Consider the following 25,360-nt stretch of genomic DNA (forward strand, 5'->3'; position numbering starts at 1 on the left):
GTAAAGATTATAGTGCATTTTAGGTTCATCCTGAAATTTCACCCGAAAGCCGAATATCCCTAACTTTTTGTGAGTAGTGTATATCCCCATATATTTATTCTCAAATGGAGGTTCAATTTATGGTGATTTATCCACTGCTGTACCGGCTTATCAACAGTGGACATCACGACAGGGTTTGTCCAATAACAGTTCCCCTCTCACAATTTCGCAAGGGTGCTGCGGTTAGCGTAGCGCTGGTTAGGTTAACCCATAACCTTGCCTTGAGGAGAGGAAACGTCAGGCAAAGTCGGACTACGCTGCCGCTGCAGTAATTTCACCTTGTATCGTAATTCCTGCCTTTTCATTAACCGCTGCTGTATTTTTGACAGCTCTAGAAATGGCTCCGCCCCCCTGACTGTTGACCCTGTCTGCGTTCGGACAATTAAACATGGCGGCCACTGGCTAGAGCGAAGGAAGACCGTCTTGATTCGTCGTTATTTTATGCCAGCAATTTTACGAATAATCGGAGTACATTAGAATATTACGTTTTCTCAGATTCCTGTGAGGTAACCCCCCTGTCGACGTGGAAGGAGTTGATGCCATAATATACACTCGATCCCATTGGATGCCATCGGTTGTTTCTGCTGTCCCACCATTTTTATATTATTTAGGAAATGGACTTCTAGGGATATGCTTCGCATGTAAGTTACCAACACGATAATCTCTATCGAAAGTTTAACGTTTACTAATTTCCTGCTTTCATGCCTGTGCTCCTGTCAGCTGACACGGCGCTATTGTCTATACAGTAGTCTAAATAATTTATTCTAACGCAATGGCCTGTCTGTTTTGTTATGGACTAACTAATGTCTTCTTACACATATACAATCCTGCAAATAATTATGGAATCCTGAAAGTGCAACAATGATGAATAAACTAATAAACGAACAAATAAATAAATGTGGAAATAGAAAGAGGAATAGAAAAAAACAATTGGAAAATATATACAGAAAAAGATTGATAAATCTGATAATATAGAAATATAAATTGGTGTGAATCAGTATTTATTTCTGCTTTTTTTCCCCCACATTTTTTTATTCGTTTTATTTTATTCTTATATTTATTTGGTCATTTATTTCCAAATTATTTATCTATTTCCATTTGTTTTAAATGCATTTATTTTATTTATTTTCATATATATTTTTACATGTATTTATTAATTTATTTCCGTACATGTTTCTCTATCACTGCTTTTCTTACTGCTAAATGCAGGATTTAAACAATGAAGTTACGCCGGCGCATTGTTTTCATTGGGGTCCAGTAAAAATTGCACCCGTCCTTGGCAAAGTGCTTCTCAAACCAAAATAATCAAAGTACGGCGCACTTTGCAACACAAACTACATTGACAAAAATAATCTATGGAAACGATAATTTCCGCATTCAAGGTGTCAGCTGGGTGGCTTCTTTTCTGCTCGCATTGTTCCCGCTGCTGCCTAACAACATGCTCACTGCTGCAACTGGTGGCTGGAAGATACATAGCAAGGATTAATGTATTGGGATGTGTCGATTTGCATCGCACAAATTGGAGGTCGAAATTTCAGATAGAGGTACTCCTCACTTAACGACCAAGCTCCGTTCCTTGGACCAGGTCATTAAGTGAATTGGTCGATAAGCGAGGACCTGCGTTTCATGGTAAGGGGGCATGGTGATTGCGAACGCTAGTGCAGTGAATACTGACATACTGTGGGAATGAGACAGACTGAGAACGGTGATGCGCAATAAGATGCTTGGTGCTGAGACGCTGAGCACACAGCGCACGCCACGGTATTGTTAATACCGGCTGGTTGGAGAGCTGGTCCTAAGTCCGAACGGTAGTTAAACGGGTAGGTTGTTAAGATTCAAGATTTCAACGGGTTTATTTGTCACATACATATACATACATTCATACATATATGCAGTTTAATGTCTTTGCAAGGCACCTGGAGATTATGCACAATAGTTACTAAACATAATAGCTACCTTATTCCTAGCTAACTAACTGAAACCAACTGATTCGTAAAATGTAATGCAGTTAGTGAATAGAATAATATGAATAAAATAGAAATAAAATAAGACTCAAAAAGATAATACAGAGTGGAGGTACAAACTAGAAGCAAAGGGAAAAAAGTTATGTATATGGGATAGGCTATACGTTAAGATTAGATTCAACTAATTGTCATTGCACAGAGTACAAGTACTGAGGCAAGCACAAATGCATTTATCGTGCATTTTACACAGATATGTGCAGTAATGTGCTTATGAATAAAGTGTGTGTGGAGATATACAGTACAGTATACAACAGTAATACAGCCGACCTCAGCAGCTGAAACAGTCCGTTGTTGGGGTTGTGAGGATCCTTCATGATCGTGTGGGCTCTGCTACTACACCTCCTGGTGTATAAGGTAGGAGTACCTGTAGTTGTTACAAACAAAAATTTAAAAAGTACAAAAAAATGGATAATACTGTCCCCATCTCCCCTCAAAAAAAGTAAAAAGAAAAAAACCCCACAGCAGTTGCGATGGGTAAAAGTGTGTTTTGCAGTTTACAAACTGGGTTTGGAAAAAGACCATGCTTTGGACCTTTTGGGAAAGTGATGGAAATTATAATAAGTCAGTGTATGCTCATCTTTTCCCTCTTTGCTTTTTATAATCTTACTTGCTGGAAACTTGGAAACTTCCCAACTTCAATTCCTCAGTTTCCAACTAGGACTTATGCAATGGAGGGTAGTGTTGGGTCGTTCACAAACCTTGTTCTTTTTGACCGAGTCTTTTAAGTGAATGCAGTGAACTGAATCCTCAACCAAAAGGATTTGTTAGTTTGAGTTTGTGTCTTCCGGCAAAAGCTACTGCTAGAAGTTGTTCATTTGCTAGAAGTTTTATTCATTGATTCACTCTTTGGTTATTTTAGTCAGGATGCTGTTATTTCAGTTTGTGCGCTGCAAACCAAATTGTGCAGACATCACACATGCATGCATGCATGCACAGGTTGAATTGTTCATTAAAATATTTACATTTAATATTTTTATTTAGTTTATTTAGTTATTTTTATTAGTTAAGAACTAAATTCCGTATTGATTCAAAACAAGACACAGGATTCAATTGTCAAATACAGGACGATTCTGTATTTTACGGGACAGGTGGCAACCTTATTTTTCCCTTTTCTAAATAGAATATGAATAAATCATCACCGATGATAAGAGGATATTTTTTACAAGGGGTCCATCCCACCTATTGTTATTGTTCAGATTTTTATTATTATTATTCGCCTTGGCACTTTTGGGACTAAAAGTGTCTGGAACAAGACAACTGTTGGAGCTACGGACACAGTTGAGGTGTGGTTATCACTGGGACGTCATAGACATCTTGTGGTTAAAAGTTTCATCCATATTGATACACATTCGGAGCTAAAATTTAGTGAAAAAACGATTAAATTTGACTAGAAGTAGCTGAAGATTAGTGCATCGCTCATGCAAAGGTTCTTAAACTTCCAGTCGCATGGTGGAGCAAGATGAGTTTGTGGAGTAAGACGCTTTGTGAAATCATCATACAATTTTCTATATGTGCAGGTTGTGGCTATGAATGCATTCGCACCGGGTGAGCTACAAGATGTATACTCCATCGTTCTGTAGCGGCTGCAGACTGCGTGCGTGCGTGTGTGTGTATCGTCTTACCTGCTTGATGCAGGCTGGGCTTTTCGATTGATATTTTATCTCTTTTGCCCTTTTTGTAAATAGAAACGCATTCTGTTTGAATTGAACCCAGTGCCATGTCCCTCCTTATTTTTCTGAATTCGAGCCGGTCGTAACATACAATCTGCAGGAGTCGTTGAACAGTCCAAAACATTGTGTTTGTCTCCTCACACATGGGAGTTTGCTTGCAGCTCCAGAGCAACGTGTCTGAATCGTGTCTGTTTTGTTTTAGTCACAAAAGATTAAAATGTTGTTGCAGTGTTAAATCTTTGTGGACTAAAGGTAGTAGACAGTCACCTTCCAATTTTTAGGATAAAGTCATAACACGCAACAAGTGTATCAGCTTGTGGTAGTAATTCTGTTGTGTCACCAGGACTCTGAAAACTTGTGTCACCGTGTCATTACATCAGCTGATGCTGCATTCATTTGAAACTCGGAAAATGCCAGCAGAATTTCTCCACGGACTTTCGGCTGCAGGGAGGACTCAACGAACAACTACACTGCAAGAACGAGTTATTCGCAAATGTGAGAATCACTGGAAATCTTTCGCGATTTGGTAAATGAATCAGTGAACAAATCTTTTTAGTGAACTGAATCAAAAGATTTGTGTCCCTGAAAGAATCGGAACTCCCACCACTAGTGGAGGGCCATATATTTTCCTCAGCAGAAGTTTCCAGTTCCCAGTTGTCGTGAACGCTCACATCGACATGACCAGTCATCAGCTGCTTGGACTTAGTAGGCCGACCAAAACAAGTTGATTGAGTTTGTGCTCATCAGGAAAAGCAGAAATAAATACAGAAATATACGTAAATAACCAAAAAAAAATGTTTATATATATATATATAGATTTATGGAAATAGATAGAAATATATTTGGAAATGAATGACCAAATTAATGTCAGAATATGAAAATGAATAATAAATGTGGAAAAAATAAAGCAGTAATAAATTCTGATTCACACCAATATATATTTATATACTCATTTCCAGACATATCAATCTCTTTCTGTATATATTTTACAATGTTTTTATATTCTTCTTTATATTTACACATCTATTTATTAATCATTTATTTATTTATTTGTTTGTTTTTTTTGTTTGTTTGTTTGTGTGTTTAGCATTGTGACACTTTCAGGATTCCATAAAAAATGATTCCAGGGTTATTTCAGAAATGTATTGAGTGATTATGCAGGTTCTGTAATTATAGCTACTGACATCAACATCATCCTTTTTTTTGTTGAGAAAAGTAGACCTAAATTTAACAAATTACATTACATATGTGTTATAACATAACATGTTGTTATAATTTCCTATTCTAGATACAAATATGATAAAAAAAATTACACCTACAGAACTGTAGTTTAAAATGTGTATATCCTGTGTGTGTTTGTATGTGTGTGTGTGTATATATATATATATATATATATATATATATATATATATATATATATATATATATATATACACACACTCTAAAATTATATAAACACTGAGCAAAATATTAATATGAAGGACCCAATAAGAAATGTGTCGATGTGTCGTGCAGTCATGGGATCATAGAACCTTTTCTTACGAGGAAAAGCCAGGGATTGAGCAGGTGGAAATGTCCTTCTTCACTCCAGAACTTCTATTTAAAAAGCTCAATGATCAGGTGATCTGGGAGGTCATGGTAGACCGTACCCTTAATGGTAAAAAAGATGAGAAGGGGGAGAGAACATGGACACTTCCACTGTTTGATCCAAGAGCTGAAACCGCAGATAGAATGCCGCAGCTGCTTTCTATAATTCTTTAATTACATATTAATAACAGAATGACTGTTGCATGTTGTGTGACTTTGTTAACAACCTATTTCCTGATTGTCAAAACTGTCAAGACTGTTTGAAAAATAGTACGGACATGCCAATTATATTGACATGTCCGCCCCCTCACGCCCCCTCACTATTATTTCCTGATTGTCAAAACTGTCAAGACTGTTTGAAAAATAGTACTGACATGCCAATTATATTGACATGTCCGCCCCCTCACTATTCTTTACACTGTTTTCTTCTTTCTAGGGAATCTCTGTGAACAAATGTTCATCATCCCCTGGTGATGATGGCAACACCACCAGCTATTTCCTCGACGTCCTTACCTTCTTCTGGGCCCCAGTTGCACCCTCCAACGGCCCTCGACTCCCTCTCTGTTTCCTCCCTCCTCTCCACTGATCTAGATGATGATGATAGGGATGGAGGCTTGGGAGAAGGTGAGGAGGAAGCACTAGGGGACCTGGAAGTAAACCCGTATGACGGACTGCCCTTTTCTTCACGCTACTATTCCCTACTGGAAGAGCGACAGCTGTTGCCCGTTTGGAGGCTCAAAGACAGTTTGCTTGAGCACTTGGAGAGCCACAGTATGGTTCTGGTTAGTGCCCCCAATGGCGCTGGCAAGAGCACCCAGGTACTAACATCACAAGTTATTTGTGTCAATAAGAATCCAGTACAAATGAAGTAGCCACAACCTTTAACTTACAGGTTTTCTTCATTCAAGACCCTATGTTTTGTCCCCGTCACTCGGCTCTCTTCTAGTTATACGAACGGCAGTTTGATACCTTGTTTAGTTGCCAGGCCATAAATTTGTTAACTGCAACATTTATTACTGTACATTATAATGTACTTTATACTTGTTTGTACCTGCACATTTAAAATTTAAGACTTTCCAAAGCAACATTTATTACTGTACATTATAATGTATTTTATACTCGTTTGTACCTGCACATTTAAAATTTAAGACTTTCCAAGACATTTTAATGGCAGAGTTTCACAAAATGTCAATTATTCAGTCCTATGTTCCACAATGCAAGATGAAACTGCTGGTTAAAGTCATACACCGGGGAAAGACACTCTTGACTCAGTCGCGCAGAGCCCTGAAGTCCCACCTTCGCTGGCTCGCTGTTTATTCAAAGTTTATAAATATTATACACGTATCGCGTGTCCAAATTGTAGTAAATTCACCACTGCACGTTTACGATTTAGTCACGTTTATGTGGACTGACAGACGCTCCGCTCACCTTTCAGGGGTCTCCTCCTCTTGCTTGCGTGTGTAACGTTGAAGGTAACGCGCCGACTCTCCTCCTCTTGCGTGCGTCTGTGCCATTGGAAATCACGCGCTCAGTGCTCGGCTTGTAACTCCAGCGCTTCCTCCGCATCTCATGTTAGTGATGCGGTGCGTCTTGCACTTCACATATTCGATGATGATGTCACAAATTACCCCGCTTAGTGGAATTGGATGATGTCACAAAGTACCTCAGCTGCACAGAGTGGCTCACTGCTCACTTGTTTATTCAATATTTATTAATATTACACATGTCGCGTGTCCAAATTGCACCAAGTTTGACACTGCACATCCTTGGGTCCCCAGCAATTCACCCACCAAGACAGACAGGCAGACAGACAGAGATTCCTATTATTATTATAGATACAGAAGATCGATAGATGCATATAGTGTGTGATACACTATATGCACTATATGCAGTGCCTGCAGACTTGTTGAAGGAAGTAGAGTTGCAAATGCATTCACCAGAGTTGTTTGGTTTTACTTGGTGCTACACATCCAGTTCCTGATGTGTGATTCCTGCAAAGTTGAATTGAGGAATCTTCATGTAAATGAAAAATTTGTACATTTAGTTCATACCGCTATCCATTTTTAAGCTTTACAATTCATATAGATTTTCAACAGTTAAATTTTTTCGCATGAAATATCTTTACATTACATTACATTACATTGATCAGACCCTTTTTCCAAAGGGACTTACAATAAGTACATACATTGAATACAATAAATACATTTGTCTCAGTATCAAACCAACCGTATCAGTCACAGTCACAGCCAGCTAAACATTCTCTAGAAACAAGCAGTACTAACAAACAGTGGACTTAGTTTTTTTTTTTCTTTAATTTCTTTACACCCTTGTTCGTGCACCTTGGATAAAAGAGTCCTCTGTATGAATGATAGGTTATTTTTTATCAAATAAATAATTAACTTAATTTTGGCAAGGCAAGTTTATTTGTAGCTTTCTTGGTCTTGTTTTGTAGACAACTTCCAGAAGGCCATTGCAGTTATCCATTCTACTAGAGATAAAGGCATGGATATGTTTTTCTATGTCTTTTTTTGTCATAAGTCCTCTAATACTTGCTATATAAACCAGATGTCAATGGGCTGACTTTTGTTAATATGCTGATTTTATTTCCTTATTTAGTTAGAGGAAATTCTGACACATGCAATCATTGATTTGTTAATTGGAAGACTAAATAGTCCCTGTTTTAAGACTTGAAAGATATTTAAGACCCATGCCTGAAGATCGAGCCCAGTTTTCCCATCTGTCTAGCAGAATAATATGATCGATTATGTTAAATGCAGCAATAAGACTAACACCAGGATTTAAATTTTTACCATAGTCAGTATTTAGACATATATAATTAAGAAACTAAATAACACTGTCTCAGTCCTGTTATGTGGCTGACATCCTGATCAGAAGTTATTCAAGTAGTTCTTTGAGATAAATTGTCTGTAGACTACTTTTTCAATGATTTTGTGCTTGCACCACCCCTGCCTGTGACCCTCGTTCGCCAAGACCTCTCTACTTGGCACTTTTCCTTTCATTGGCCTCCTTCATCCGGTCTTCCCAAAGAGTCAGCAGTCAGCTTGAGAGTTAAAGAATCATTTCGCTAGTACTATGACTGGCCTTAGGGTGCTTACTGCATCCATGGTCTACCTTCATTTCCCAGTCCTTACCTGTTTCTGACAGTCTTGCTGATGTTCTTGGTTGGGGCTATGGCCTCTCACCTGTTCTGACAAAAGTGATGGTCAGACTCACTGGTTGGAGGCACTTGCTCCCAGTGATGTATCTGTAGAGGTTGTCAGCTATCGCTTTCAGCACCTGGTCATCAGCGATAGCGGCCCTTTTCTAGGGCTTTCGAGCAGTAGCTTTGGATATGTGAGGATAAGAGGGCCTCTGCACTCCACTTCCACGAACTTGACCAGCATGTTCTTCACCAGGACATAGACATCACTGAAATGGTGCATCCATCAAAATAAATGCAAAGACAGGGTTTCCATCCCCGTTTGAAATATTATATATTATATTATTATTAAATATTATATTATTATATTGAAATATTATATTATTAAATATTTTATTATTATATTACATATATAATACTATATAAAAAATAGGCCTAAAAATGTCTAAAGGCCTACTTGCTCTGACAAAGTAGTTACGTTTTCTACTGAGGTAGATAGTTCTTTATGAGACAAAGTATTTCCTCCTATTGTATTTAGCTTTGTATGTCTCTTACATGTTTTGTGCAAGGAATAGCCTATCAACAGCCTCAGTTTTCAGGGATGCCCTGTAGTAGGTTCCAATTTTACCACTGCAACTGCAAAAACTTTTTGGAAGGGGAACTGGTGGCTGGTACGCAAAGATACTTCTTTACTAGGTGGCTCAGTGCTGGAAAGACAATTTCATGTTCCTTCCACCATTTGAGAGGATCTGTATCACTCTCTACAATAACTGACTGCAAGTAGCTTGAAGGTTTTTTTTCAAATGCCTCCCTCTGTGTTAGCGTGGTGCTGGTGACTGTGCTCTGCTTGAAGAAGCTTGCCAGTGACTTCTTCTTAGCTGTTGGTGGCACAGCTGCTTCTTGGTCTGCAAGCTTGGGCACAGTTGGGTCAGTCTGACAGCTGCCCTGATCAGCCAGTAGAGACTCCGCCTCCAAGACTGCTTTGGGTTTTAATGCATCGATCTTTTCACTTGGGATGTATTTAGCCCTGGATCCACAAGTGAGGCCATGTCCAACAGGTCACTAGTGGCTCAATTAAGGTCATCCACAGTGCAGGTCTTGATTGATTTGCACAGCTCGCTATCGCCCTCTTCATGTGCGAGGAGACTTGTGTTAGCGTGAAACGTTGTGGTAGTGGTAGTATATTAGAATAGTTAGAATAGGTCTGACATATGAGAGGGTGACATACTCCTTACTTGACAGAGCATCTGTGAAGTCCTGAAGGGGTTTCAAAGCCTTCAAGATTGCCTCCAGTACCTCTTTGTCCTGGAGGCGATGTGCGTGATTAAACAACTATACGTTCAAACGTTGCTGCACCTGCTAGTCGAGTCAGAAAATACTATTCGGTTAAACTATTTAGGTAAAATCACCAATCAATTTGTGAAAACAGCGGTATATTTAGACTTATGCATTCTCAAATGCTGCTGCATTTGAACACATCCCTGGTATCTTTGATGATATGTTTGCACTGCAAGAATATGGAAATAACTGTCAATTTCAGTAGCAGCAGATGTACTATATTACTGATGCTTCTCCATTTAGCCTTATCATTGCAAATCGATTTTCTTATGGGTCATTATGTTTTGTTGAGCATGATAGGCCTGACATCTTATTTTTTCCCGAATCAATTCCTTAAACATTGTACTCATCAATGGCCAGATGAAGTCAGTGACCAAGCACTGCATCCTCAGCCACTTCTTCAGTTGCACTGCTTTGACAACGTTTCTCCCATTGTAGGTTGTTATAGCAACCATTCCCTTTTCGTCGACCTTCCAGTTTGTAAAGGCATCCTGCAGGGCTTCAGCTATATGCTCTCCGGTGTGATCTTGGGGAAAATAGTTGGTTTGGAGACACAGTTTTCATCTCCCAGTCTTCAATAAAATGTACTGACAAACTCATATATGGCTTGCATGTTCTGCTTACATATCGGTTGTCAGCGCAAAAATGATTCACTTTTGCGAGGCTGTCAGTAAAGTTCTGTCTGACCTCAGAGTACTTTTCTGGCGGTGCTTCTCTTGCAAAGTAGTTGCCACTGGGCAACTTGTATCTTGGGACAATTGTTCTTAGCAGCTTTAAAGCCTTCTTGTTCCACTGTTGCAACAGGTACCATATCTTAAGTGATGTGGTAGGCTTTAGTTATGCCGCGCCGCTTGGCCCTTTTCTTTTCATAAGGCACACCACAGGTAAATTAAACTTGCAATGTGCTTTGTTTCGGGGCAGAAGGCTGGAAAGGTTTCGCGGCCGAGAGTGCAGCAGCAGCATCATTAAGTTTAACACACTCTTCGTACTGCAGTTTTTGGCACTGTTATGAATGGTGGAAGAGATTTGAAGTGCTTCAACTTTTAAATGCAACCTGTTTATGGCATTCTCTACAGATGACATGGTTCTGCTGCTCATCTGATCTTTTAAATCCAAACCATCCCCAAATAATTAAACCAGTTTTTTTATTTTTACAAACTAGGTCTTCTGGTCTTCTTCGACTGGTGCTGTGTGTCCCTCCATGTTGCAGGAGAACATGTGAGCGAGTCGGGCCGGGTTTGCGCTCAGAGGGAGAGTGGGGGAAGGATTGCATGGAGAATGTGATAGAGGAGAGATGCAAACACTGGTATGGCTTTACGGAAAAAACGGGTTATGTATTTTAATGCAACATCAAACTATATTGATATAAACGGTATTGTCTCATCCTATATCTCGTTTGAAAATATATCGTTATAACGTAAAAAGTCTTTTTACTGCCCAGCCCTAGCATCCAGTGGTCGTCCCAGAGGTGAATCTCAGACTGCAGTAGTTTTAGTAGTCCAGAATGGGGTCCCTGGTCTTACCCGAGACGTGATACAGGTCTAGCGCTGTCTCCACCAGCTTGTGAGGTATGGAGCCATAGGCGTTAGTGAGGTCCAACCACATCACCATTAGGTCTCTGTTGTATTTTTCAAGCCTCCCTTATAAACTGGCTGACCAACCCCAGATGTTGACTGTACCCTGGCACTTCAGGGATTCCTCCCTTCTGCACTGAGGTGTCAATTGCAGGTGTTCTTCAAGAGGAACTCAGTCAGACACTGAGCAGTGAGATGGATCTAAACTGCTCAATATTTTTCTAGTTTTCCTCCTTCATCTCCACTGTTAGGCAATCCTCCCCCTCCTCAAGATCACCCTCAGGATCTTCCACAGCCGTTGCAGAAGTACGGTCACAGGGCAACGCCTCTTCTGGCGCTGTTGTTGTTTTACTCAACTGTTGCACCTTGTGGTTTTATCAGGGTGCTGCAGTGGCCTGAATTTTCCTCCCTTGCTGCATCACTTTAGGTGTTACGAAGATGGTCGTTAATCTCCTCCTTGGAGCAAGCAGGGTTGCTGCTACACTTCTGTCCTCGCAGTTATTGACCAAGTCAGACCAGGTGATCTTACGGCCAATCTCTTGATCCCATCTCATCCATGCACCTTAAGGGCTGGTTATGCTTTTGCGCGGGCTGTGTGCGCACTTGCAGAGAGAGCGCGGGCCGTTTATAGTTGGTGCATTGTCCGTTGCAGTATTTTCAGAACCCACAGGTGGCGGGAGGGAGAAAGTGCCATGTGAAGCAGGAAGTAGTAAACGAAGAACAATGCTAAACAGCAAACATGCCTGCGCGCAGGGCATTAGAGCTTGTTTATGTCAAAGAGGAATTTCCGTTCATGGTGGTTAAACTGATAAAAGCGCTGAAAAGGAGCTGATCTGTCGGCCCATTCCATGGAGAGACAGAAGGGGGGTATTGAATTGAACCCATGTCCTGCTAAGCATTTATTTAAGCATTACAGAGGACTATTTACTGAACTATGGAACAAAGTCACAATGAGTAATTATTGCCTCTCATTGCAAAATTCTCAAAAATGAAACTTCACATAACGTTACCTTTTATTTGTAAACTGAACTTCACAACGACCCTAATTGTAATTTAATTTAGAATAAAATCACCAAACCTGAGTGAGCTGTTTGCATATACTAATTTGTCTCTGCTTCAAAAAATAATTGGTAGACTTTGAATTTCACATCTGACTTGTGCTGCAGATCAATTTTGGCAAATATGTCAGAAATAAAATAGCAAAATGCTGATCTCCCATTTCTTCTTCTTCCAATGAAATTCTTCCAGGGAACGCCCCTCACATGCCTCACACAAAGTCACTAAATCTAGGAGGTGCGCCACCTTGCGCTGCAGGTCCCCAAGCTCCAGGCTTCACTGTGGCATCCCCACTATCCTTCTGGCTCACTTAATTAACGTCTCATACGCTGCGAAATACTATGGTGTAGCCTCTTGTAGTTGTGTTAGATAAAACTGTCAAAATCATAAACATTATTTTGTCATGGTTATTAAAATCATTAAGTTAATTCATTACAAAATTCACACAAGTTTTGTATTCCAGTCTTTCCCACACTTTACCTTTACCTGTGTGAGCGCAAGTCTTTAACATAAAAGTATGCATTAAAAAAATCACCAGAACACTCAAAAAATTATATGGGTTCAAACACTTGAACCCAATCCTCCCCCTTTTCTGCCTGCAGGTGCCCCAGTGGTGTGTAGAGTATGCTTTGTCCCATGAATTCTCTCAAGGCTTGGTGTGCTGCTCCCAACCCCACTCAGTAGCAGCAGGAAGCCTTGCTCTTCGTGTGGCTGATGAAATGGACCTTAGCTTAGGCCTGGAGGTTGGATACAGGGTGCCACATGATGACAGCTGTACACCAGACACAGTGCTCAGGTTAGGAAAGACAACAACAACAAAGCACATGCAAATAAAACCCTTCTTATTCCAATTTCTATAATCTGTTTTCGTAGCATGCCATGTATCTCTGTTATACAGGTACTCCTCACTTAACAACTGAGTTCCGTTCTGAGGACCAGGTCACTAAGCGAATTGATAAGCGAGGACGCGTGTTATTTCATGGTAAGGGGGCGCGGCGATTGTGAACACTAGAGTAGTGAATACTGACAGACTGTGGGAACAAGACTGAGATCGGTGATGCACGATGAGATGCTTGACGCGGAGATGCCACGCACACAGAGCGCACGCCGCAGTATTGTACGCAGCGCACAATACCGACTGGTCGGAGAGCTGGTCGTAAGTCCGAACGGTTCGTTAAGTGAAGAGCACCTGTATTGTTACATGACTTTGGAGGAAAGTGACACCTTATCTCTATAATTAATTTGTTAGTATTTTGTTAATACATTTGCAATAACCATCAGCCTCCTGGCTTTCTTTTGAAAACCATATCTTAATGTTCACCTTAATCTCCCTTCCCCACTCCACATATGACTTGTCTTCCTCTTTTTTCAGGTTTGTCACTGACAGTCTTCTGCTGGAGGAGATGATGTCAGCCCCTTTGCTGCGACAGTACGGTGTACTGGTTTTAGATGAGCTCCAGGAACGCACCATAGCCACTGATACACTGCTGGGCCTACTATGTGATGTTTGCCGTCAGAGGCCCCACAACCTCCGTGTAGTGCTTCTCACCCATCCAGCCTTGGCTCCACGCCTCACCACTTTCCTGGGTCCCACTGTCCCTGTTCTCAGCCTAGACACCCCAAGTAATGACTGTGCTGCCACAGACCAAGCAGAGGAGGAGGTGGATGTGAGAGTGGTGGAAGCAATGACAGTGAAGTTGGGGAAGGTGGAGACAGTGTACCGGGAGCCTTCAACTGGAAGGGAACCCTGGGCTGCAGCATGTCACATGGTTCTGGATCTCCATCGAAGGGGGGAAGAAGGAGATGTGATGCTGTTTCTGGCCAGTGCACAGGTACAGAGATTTTTGTGGCATTTTATATTAATACAAATATATGCACTGTAATTGAAGCAAATGTACTTGATGTAGGCAGAAAACTTTAAACTGACACCATGGGTGGAGTCTTTTCTGACCAACCAAGATTTTTGTTGGGGTGAATAAAACCTGAAAATGACAAACTAGTCTTCTCTAGGGCCCGACCAATATATCGGTAGGCCGAAAATATTGGTCAATATTTGGGTTCTGTAGAACTATAGGTATCAGTTGAAATTTCACAGATAAAATGTTGATAAAGGTTATATCCTACCAATGGTAATACCACGCATTAACATATTTAAAAGCCACGAGTAGAATAAGTGAATTAAGTCAGTATTCTTCTGTGGACATTTAATTTTAGAGAAGATGAAATTTAATCTTAATAACAATTAAAGGATTGTCGGTGTTGATAGTAAGCTGACGGAGACTGCAGAGAAACGGGCATTGGGGATAGGCCTACTATAACATTATATTCATCGTTGCTGGGGTTTTAGCCCTAAAATTTTAATTGCGACATTACTTTCCCACCCCCGAGTCAGTCTAAAACATATTCCGTGTTTGTGTCCTCACACATGGAGTTCGCTTGTAGTTCCAAAGCAACAGGTCTGAATCGGTCAATCATCGTTGATGATTGGTGATGTCTCTGAGGGCATGCAGCGTTTAGTTCATTTGAATGGAACCTTGTTGTTGGGAACTTACAACAATGAGTGATTTCTTTCCACAGAGAAAACGTGAGGCTCTCCTCTTTGGACTAACTGCATTTATTTGAGTACAGGTAGTAGACAGCCATGTTCTAACTTTTAGGATACAATTATGATGTTTGCATATTATTACAAGTGTATCAGCTCTCATTAGCGACCTGTCCGTCATCCTCCGCATCCTCCCCTAGCCATGCACCAACAGGGCTCCCACATTACCCGCAATGCAATCTCTTAAAGCGACAGGCCCTGATCTGTCCTGGAACTGTTTTTTAAAAAGACGGACAAAAACACAACAGTAACCAATTTAGATGAGGCATTTAAAATATATGAAGTATATTTTATAAATTAAATGTGACCCACCGCATACTTTAGTGTCATTTGGCGGCTTTTGAGTTTTTTGTTTTTTTTGCATCATTTGAAAGTGGAGAACCAGAGCTTACAAAAAAGGTGTCACTTGTGCAAATCAAGCAAATATTTTTAAAGCTATGACTTGTTAATGACAAGGGTGTAGCTACGGTGTTTCTGAGATAATCACCTCCAAAGTTTTACCCACACCAGGTTCATTCAGCCAGCTCCCGGAATGCAAATGGGGTTGGCGGACAAACAAAGCCTCATGGCTACTTAACATACTGCTGTATGGGCCAATCACGAACAGCTCAACAACACACAACTAATTTTGTTTTTAAAAAAACAACAGTAAAAATATACATGTTTTATAAAAGTGGAATTATTTTGGAGTTTAAAAGTACGGACAACACAACAAAATGTAGAGTCTATCAATATTATGAGTCTCAGAAAATCTGAAATCTCAAAATCTCTCACCAACCTCAACCTTCATCACGTCATCGACTTCTTCCGTTGTAAAAACAACGGAATCGTTGGTCTCCTCCATTGGTTCTGAAAAATATTCTGTTTCCTCGTCACATTAAGTTTGAAATCCGCTGTTTGAAATGTACTCCAAATCCGGAGTAATATCAGATTCAGCATCGCTGTTGTTCTCCGCGTCGCCGTCGGAGAACTGACTATCATCGTGGAAAATGAAGTCCAGTATGCGCTGCTAACACTGACTTGGATTTATCGCACTGGTCCGATTAGGGTCCGAAATATGATTCAGAGCTTCCGCCACCCGCTTTACGTCATCCATAATGATACGGCGAAGAACGTTTTCACAGACAAGTGAGACCGAAACATCCCCGTGCTGTGCTTTAACCGTCTATTTACGGAAGTGACGTAGGTGCGTGGCACGTTTCTTCGTCTTTTTCTTCTACGCCCTATTTACAACTGTGGCTCAGTGTATGTAAAAGAAGTACGATTTAAAGGTTGAATTCTATCAAAACGGTTTCACATTGTGACTTCACATCACATGGAATATAGATGAATGATCTTCACATGGACGGTCCCATTAAAGGAAATCGTCGATCGGCATTATACAGCGCTGTCCGCTATACCGCGTCCCAACAAGTGAACGGCGTTTCCCCATGTAATCTAATGGCAATATTTAACTCCACGGTTTAACATTTTTCTACTATTTATAAATCAAACTCGGTTTTGAAAATACGTTGAGAGATACAAAAAACACAAAGGAACACGAATCTGGAAAAATCTAATTTTCCTTCAAGAATGTTTTTTTTCAACTTATTTGGCTGCTCCTGGCAATTTTTGAATTGCGCGAGATGGCGAGTTTTGCTGTGGTGGGACACAAATATTTTCATTTTAGATTTGTTTAATATACAGGCACTCCTCACTTAACGACCCACCTGTTTAACCCTCTGGAGTCCCTGCTGAATTCAGAGAAGCGTTGTGATTTTGGTGTGGTCTGATATTTATCTAAATTTAATCAACTTAACAGACTCTTACTCCAAAGTGGTTGATATATCTACATGAAGGAAAATGACAGCTACATTGATATGCCAACAATAATTTGGTCAGTATCATTATGGAGCTTTTAGATAGATCTAAAAAACAAAAGATATAGAGTATGGTTTTTGTGTTTTGTGTTGCTACTAGAAATGTTGTCATAGCACACATGATAAACTGTTTGCCAATACAAAAGTTGTTCATCAAGGTGGGGTATATAATGAAATATTGGGTATATAATTGGTAAAAACAAGGTTTTAATCACAACTGCTCACAACTTTATTTCAGTTGACCCAAGGTGTGAAATGAGCCATTAGCTAGTGACCTTAAAAATGACCTTGGTATTAACCACTGTATACCTGGAACACCCCACAAGACCTGTCGTTTTGGAGATGCTCTGACCCAGTCATCACATCACATTTGGCCCTTATCAAAGTCGCTCAGATCCTTACACCTGCCGATTCCTGCTTCTAACACATCAACTCAAGAACTGACCGTTCACTTGCTGCCTAATATATCCCACCCCTTGACAGGTGGCATTGTACCGAGATGAGCAATGTTATTCACTTCACCTGTCAATGGTTTTATTGTTTTAATGTAATGCTGATACGTGTGTACACCAATCAGCCACAATACGAATCCTTGTGTTTGCATTTCCTTAGAATGAGCCTTTTTATCTACATATGAAGCGGGCATGCTTCCTAAGAGGCTTCCATGTTGCATGTTCCTCCTTCTAGGACATGCCCTGCCGCTTTCGGTACAAAAAGCCAATCACAGTCTTGCTGGATGTATTCCAAGGAACCAATCACAGTCTTTTGGATGCACCTATTTTTCTGGGAATTCTTTGAGGTCTCTAAATATTGATGTCTTTCTTCCGACATGTTTTCCAGCGTAATGAGTTTTTCTGCCCTTTTCCTTGACACCAATATTTTGGGGATTTCCTAGCATATACACGCAACTTGAATGTTTATGGGCTCATGGCTTTAAACTACATGTAATCACGTTTTTCGTTATATGGGGGTTAATAGTTACATGGACTATAGTTACATGGACTTATGGCTCAAATATAACATGTCAGCAGGTCTTTTGTCATGTGAGTTATGTGAGGGTCATTGTTGACCACTTATGGCTCACTTTAACATGTCAGCAAGTTTCTTGTCCTGTGGGTCATGTAGGGGTTGTCATACGGGCCATGTGGTTGATTATAATAAACCATAACAGTCCCTCCCCTTTTTCTGATCACTTTTTGCATCAAATTTTAGACACTGATACTCGCCTACAGAGTCTCTGCTTCACTCACACCTTGAGCGATTTCTAGTCTTCATAGCCTGTTTGGCTGGAACCCACCATTGCTGGAGCAATGCTGCAAATCATCAAAACTCGTGAAAACGTTGTGCTATGATCAAATGCTTTGATCAATATTATCTAAAAGAAAAACAAGACAGTAACATACACCTTACCAGTTTATCCATTAAACCAGTTCCTAACTGAGTATTGGTGAGTCAGTCTCATTCTAATGAAAAAAACTTATAACAATTCTAGAAACAACAACAAACAACAAATCTAGAAATCTATACCATTCCCACTGTCTGTTGCAACTGTCCCAGGAATGATACATGGAAGGAACCTAATATACTGTGAAAATGAATAGAATTCTACGAGGGGAAAAACATTATAAACCTGATTAACAAATTATTATTTGAAAAACAAGAAATTATTTAAGAGAACACTGATTTTGCCAACCTGAGATACAGAGGCAGATCTTGTTCTTTGGAATTTGGTTAAAACGCACCTGCATTTTGACCCAGTTAGAGGCAACAGAATTTGAATCAAAGGAGAGATGCCTTTCTTGGTGTGTCGTATAATATGTCACACTTTGGCTTTTACTGCAGTGAAAACTGGAGCACTGTAACCTGAGAGTCTTCTTTGGCATTACAGGCGTCAGGTTAAGCTAATAATCAAATACTTCAAGAGCAACTAGAATAACTATTGAGCCACTGCGCACACATTTTTTTTTTTCATGCTCTCTCTCTCTTTTGCAAAGAAGCCACATTGATCAATACCAAAAATGCGAGAGCTTGTTAAGATGTCAGCCTTTATTAGTTTTCCTCATTAATTGAAAAAGCTTTTGTGCTGTGACAAAATGATTACATATAATATAGATTGCATTAAAATGTGACTTAAATTTGATCTCTTGTTTTTCTTTCTATTAATCTGTTCTATCCAACTCAATTTCTAGGAAATCGATGAGTGTGCCTCCATGCTTGAGAAAGAGTCTGTAGCACTGAGCCCTCATTTAGGCCCACTTAGGACGGTTCCCCTTCATGCTGGATTGGGTGGAGCTACCCAACATGTTTACGAGCCCTATCCTGAAACCTCTCTCATGAAGGAGGCAGAGAGTTCCAAGGGAGTGAGACGCCGGATCATACTCACAGACACCTTGGCAGAAACCTCGTTCTCTCTACAGGGAATACGATATGTCATAGACACGGGCCTACAACTCAAAACCGTGAGTTCATCCAGAAATTACTTATGGGCAAAAATGTACACCTTCTGTTACACAAGCAGTACACAACTATTCCATTGCAATTCATCCAGTATTTGTCATCACTGTATGTCAAATGTGTTTTGATGATTATTTCTGCCTTTTTTCTCAATTTTGTGATAGGTTTACAATCCACAAATAAGGGCATATTCCCAGGTCCTGCAACCAGTCAGCAAGCAACAGGCAAACATGCGTACTCAGAGAGTCAACAGTAAGCTTAATGGTAGGAAAAAAACTCAATTCAATCTGAATGAATACAACCTCTTCAAATCTTATGGTATTTTGGACCAAAACTTTCCAGATGTGCTTTTTTTTTTAATGTTGTGCTTAAAGAAAGCTGTTAATGGTTTTTTTCCTTACACTCGTGCTGAGGATTGTCAACAGCCCGCTAGCTCTAGAATTGTATACATTACATCACATAATTCTTCATTCCGGGTGTACTGCTTATATAAAAAATTGCTTTATTGGCATGATCAGGATTCTTATAATATAGCAATTTACACTCAGTGTGCTTTATTAGGTACACCTGTTCAATCCAATGTAATTCAATAAACCAGCTAAGCCATACATTTTGCTTTATGTTGCCTATACACTGTCATAAAAGAAGTGTTCAATTATATGTTTTTTCATCAAGGTCATAGTTGGTGGTGTTGTAACTGTGTTGCATTGTGATGTGAGGCAGCAGTGCATTGCACTGCTGCCTCACAGCAAGAAGGTCCTGGGTTTGATTCCCGCCTGGGGGCGCTGTTGGCACCGTACTCCGGGTGGGTTATCTCCCAAATAGGAGCCTTTCTGTGTGGAGTTTGCATGTTCTCCCCATGCTCACATGGGGTTTCCTCCACCTAACGTCAGTAAGGACCCCCATCAAAAACATGCACACATCATCGTCTGACCAGCGATGGACACTCATCCCCGGATTCGTCGACGAATGCTGCCCACTGCTCCTGGCTGCCCCCCCGGAGGAAGGACAAGCCAGGATGGGTTAAATGCAGAGGCCTCATTTCACCGGCCACCATCCAAAGCATGTGCGTGTGTGTGTGTGTGCATGTGTTGTAGTGTGGTGTGTTGCGTGATAATTAAAGTTTATATTCAGAGGTGTTTCTCATATTCTGCCCCCCTGATGTATGTCAATAGGGAGGACAGAAAATTAGAAACACTTCCCAATATAATGTAGTTCAGTACAACACCACATTTAACTATGACCTCAGTCATAAACATAACATTGAGTCATTTCCGACTCTATGTCAATAAAAACTGAAGATCATAAACTTCATAACATTCATCATATTATATTGTACAGGTTTACCAAATAATGTCCACACTGAGTGTATATTACATTATACAGTAAATAGCTCCCTTTCCTAACAATGTAATTTGCTCCAAGACTTTAGACAAGAACACTGTCACTGGTTATAAATAAAGTTCTTGTGGATCTAGGATTTTCTTTCCGAATAGCATATATAAAATTAATATTCAGAGGTAAAAATGTGAATTTGAGGCCATCCATTAAGACATTTTTTAAACTGATTATGTGGATTTTTAGGTGCTACTATTACTTATTCCTGGTGTTTTCTCCTCAGGATTGTGTGTGCGTCTGTATCCCCAGTCACTGTATGAAGAAGGTATGCAGGAGGCACACTGCCCAGCAGTGGTGGAGGAGAATCTCAGTCGCCTCGTACTGTTTCTGAAAAGACTGGACATCGCTGACATGGGACAGTGCAAGTTCCTAGACAGACCAGGTAACTCCGTAACTATTCTTAAGGAGTTACATTCTGGACATTCAACTGACCATAGGTTACATGTGCAAATTACGATGGGATGGCACAACAATCACTCCCTCCTCTTCCCTCTCCGTCTTAGGACTGAGTGACTTCTGAGGGTTCTCAAATCGGCAACCTCCTTCATTTATGTTTTTCCAATTAGCCATGACGTCTTGGAAGGGCTCCATGGTAGACCCAGCGCCCGAAGCCATTCATCTTCACTCTTATCAAATCGCCACGTTCGCTCTGCCCATCACTCATTCCTCTGGATCCAAATCAACCAGGATGCTGCTTGTGCCTGCTTGCCGATGTACACCTGGAACTGCTCCTTTTTGCACTGAAGTATCAATGTAATCATGAGCCAACATGGAAGTTGTAAGCCTCTTTGCAAGGATTTCAAAATATTATTTGGAAACCTACCTTCCACATTGAGAAGCGAGGCAGTTTGGGAATTGTCTAATCCCCATCAAGTTGTTGTCCCTTGGGATGAAGCAGCCTTCTGTAACTTGCCACCTTCAGTTGCTTCAAGAGTCGTCTTCTGAGCCTCTCTCAATACTTGTACACCTTGTATGGAATACCGTTGGGTCCTGGAGCTGATCTTCCTCCTGGCCTTCTTGAGAAAGTTAGTCACTTGCATCCAGCCGGGTTACTCCGTTCCAAAGGGTTGGTTCATCTGGTTTAATGAGCTTTGCCATCTCCTACAAATTCTCCCCCCTTCTGGGGTTGCTGTGAATGATGAAGGTGATCTTCCATTTCCTCCTTTGTTGCTTTCAGTTCTCCTGATCCTTTCCCCCCCCAGAAGTTACTTGAAGTCCACCCTCTCCTCCATCAACCACTTCCTGCCTCTACGGTGGCACGTAGCCCAGCGCAAGATCTCCATGCTCTCAAGCATACATGTATGCTCATGTATGCTCAAGCATGGTCTTGCATCTCAAGATTGTCCCGGATTTCTGTTAGGGCAGGTTTCTTGTTCCTCTGTTGCTTGGCAAAAAGCCTTCCTCAGCCGCCACAGGTTTAATCTTTATAACTGAATCCTAAATTCGAGTAGCCTGTATATCATTATCTATATATGTCAATTGGCCTATATATCCATTACTTCAATGTTACACCTCCCTCTCACTCCACACAGCCCCTGAGGCTCTGATGCAGGCCTTGGAAGATCTGGACTATCTTGCAGCCCTGGATGATGATGGTAACCTGTCAGAAGTGGGCATCATAATGTCAGAACTACCCCTGGATCCATCACTCGCAAAGGCCCTTATTGCCGCTTGTGAATATGACTGTGTGGATGAACTGCTCACCATTGCTGCCATGCTAACAGGTTATTGTTGACTACTATTGGTTACTATTGACTGAATTGGTAAAGACCAGAGTACTGATACACACCAATGTTAATGGATCTGCTATCGGTATTGGAGAAAATAAGGAAAGAGATTAAATAATGGTTACATATCCTAACATAATCTTGTGGCTTTTATCCCACTGACCCCGTTTATGTTATGTTAATTTTTGGTATCCCAATCTCTGAGCTTGTTTTTGGGCCCAGGGGTGGAGCTATGCTGATCTCTCTCACACACTATTGTGATGAAAGGGTTGACTCTTTTTTTTCTGATTCAGTTCTTGACAAGTTGAAAAAAAAAGATCTGTTTTTATTATTTATGGCAGAGAGAACTTAACCTTTAAAAGTCTGTTTACACTTCACTAGAGTCGATGGCAACAATGCTCGTTGACGTGAGTGCAATCTTTTGAATGTAAGGGAGGGAAGTCAATTCTGTTTTTAATCAGTATTTTTGTTTTCTTAAAAAATAATAAGAAAAAAACAATTAGAGAACTGATAAAATACCAGATCGATAAACAGTATTGATAAGAGTAGTAGCATCAATAAAATCGTAATGAGCCCATCCAATCCCATCCCTCTGCACAATACAACCTTGATATCAGCCTTATCACATTTACAAAAAGGTCCCATATGTAAACAATTATTGATTTTTAGCAAATTGAATTTCAAGCCTTTCAATTGTTCTTTCTCTCTTTGTGCCAGCTCCACCCTTCTTTGTGTCCTCCACACCTAACGGAGAAGAAGCTGCTCATCGACGAGTTCTATTGCACACAGAGGGTGACCACCTGACTCTTATCAATATTTACAATGCTTTCATAGAGCGTAAGTCTAAGCACAGTGGCATGTCGTTTATTTTATATACAGTGTATATATATATATATATATATATATATATATATATATATATACACACACACACACACACACACACACACACACACACACGTATATATACACATTCTAGAATTATTTACACATTTTAAACCCTCTATGCTGTGTTTATATATCAATATTCCAGATAAACAAGATGAGGCGTGGTGCGCGACAAACTTCCTTAACCATGCTGCCTTACGGTTGGCAGTGGTGATCCGGGCAGAGCTGCTTGAGGTTATGCAGCGAATAGAACTTCCTATTTCACCCCCTGCCTTTGGAAGCCACGACAACTGGGCTAACATCAAGCGTGCGCTCATCTCTGGGTTCTTTCTCAAAGTGAGGGCATTCCTGTTATGGGATCATCTAAAATTCTATTTAATTTAGTCTTTGTCTGCAGGTCCATCGTTTATGTCAATTACACAATTGCACAATTACTTCACAGCTTTGCTTATCCACAACTATAAATAATGTATATAACAATATAATAAGGCTAACCTCCTCTTGATCTCAACAGGTAGCTCATGATGTTGACGGTTCAGGGAACTACCTCCTGCTAACCCATCGTCATGTGGCCCATCTCCACCCCTTCTCTTGCTACTTATGTTGTCGTCCTTGTGCCAACCCCCCTACTTGGGTCCTGTACCATGACTTTACAATCTCCAGTGACAACTGTATCCGAACCGCTTCTGAAGTACACCCCCACATGTCAGTGAAGCCAGGAATCCAGAAGTCGCAATTATTATGTTCTAATACGGGAGTTCAATTAATCCCTGTCTATTAATGTGTGATTGTCCTTTTCTTCCATTTCGGCTGCAGGCTTGTAGAGCTTGTACCTCAGTATTATCTAGGAAACCTGCCATCGAGTGACGCGAAAGACCTGTTAATGGAGCTGAGACGGACTCTGGAGCCGCATCCAAAGGACCAGGAGGATGTCTCGGACGAGGAACACAGCAATACAAAGGGGAGCCAAGAGCACGACAGGACCGGAGAAACTCACAACCAGTTCAGTACTGAGCTCTGTCTCCTCCAGTGAGGGGAGAAGAAGTACTGAAAATCCAAGCTTCCTTTTTGCTTTTTACTGTGCGTTTTTGGTGGATTTTTTTCTCTAAAGTAGCTATTATTCTGAGGATTCATCATGTGAGATTAAATGATTTTGATATTTAATTTGCAAGGGTAAATTCGCTGGGAGTTATTTCTCACACAAAGTTTATCTAGGAATATAGTAATATATTGGAGTGAGATTTTTCTCAGATCTGTTAGTTAACTGTGACATCACTTTGTTGAACAGAAACTGTTATTGGATAACAGTTGGCCGCTATGCAGATGCCCAAACAGAGATAAACTGTAAACTGATGGATAGGCAAATCTCAGGGCTGACTTTACTGCTGTCGTTGAGGAAACAATTTTTTCTTCTATGTTGGTCATACATTTTTTGATACTCTTTGTATAAAGTGTTGGTATTGTGTATGGATGTTAATCCTACCTTCTTTCCAGCATTGTGTGAACTAAAGTAAAGTAAAAATATATTGCCCAATTTAATCGGCTATATATTTTAATTATGAATAAAATCGTTAAAACAGCCTGTAGTGTTTTACCCTTGGTATGTGTAGATTAGCCTTGTGTTTAGAATACAGTGGTTATTCACTTAAAACGTTTGGTCTCGGTCATACCATTCCGATTCGTAGCTTCCGTTTCAACTTAACAATGAAGTGAGCAGCCGATTCACAGAGCCTGTTTTCATGGTGCATTCAGATTCGTCTGAAGTTTTTGACTTTTTTTTTTTATTGCACGCAGACCACCTAAAACCATGTCTAGATCTGTACTTATAGTAGTTAAATGACTGTACTAATAGCAGTCAAACCTGCACTAGATTCTAATAAGAAGCCCATATTGCATTTCTAACACAGTTTCTGATTTGTCAAAGTAATATTCTATTTGTTAAAACAGGAACAATGGATTTTACTGTATTTTTTCCACACTGGCC

At 40.4% G+C, this 25,360-nt stretch overlaps 1 protein-coding gene across 1 annotated transcript; it reads left to right on the plus strand.

Annotated features, from left to right (window-relative positions):
* The first annotated feature begins 442 nt into the window (after positions 1–442).
* dqx1 (DEAQ box RNA-dependent ATPase 1) lies at positions 443–24,956 on the plus strand. Its single transcript, XM_080017331.1, has 12 exons — positions 443–680; positions 5,757–6,138; positions 13,051–13,244; positions 13,821–14,280; positions 19,099–19,368; positions 19,528–19,627; positions 20,985–21,143; positions 22,294–22,485; positions 23,206–23,325; positions 23,522–23,712; positions 23,891–24,081; positions 24,193–24,956. Exons 2-12 carry the CDS (start codon positions 5,794–5,796, stop codon positions 24,407–24,409), a joined length of 2,439 nt encoding a protein of 812 aa, XP_079873457.1. The 5' UTR covers positions 443–680; positions 5,757–5,793; the 3' UTR covers positions 24,410–24,956.
* The last annotated feature ends 404 nt before the right edge of the window (positions 24,957–25,360 follow it).

The sequence above is a fragment of the Zeus faber genome (assembly GCF_960531495.2).
Source record: "Zeus faber genome assembly, chromosome: 17".
Classification (NCBI taxonomy): domain Eukaryota; kingdom Metazoa; phylum Chordata; class Actinopteri; order Zeiformes; family Zeidae; genus Zeus; species Zeus faber.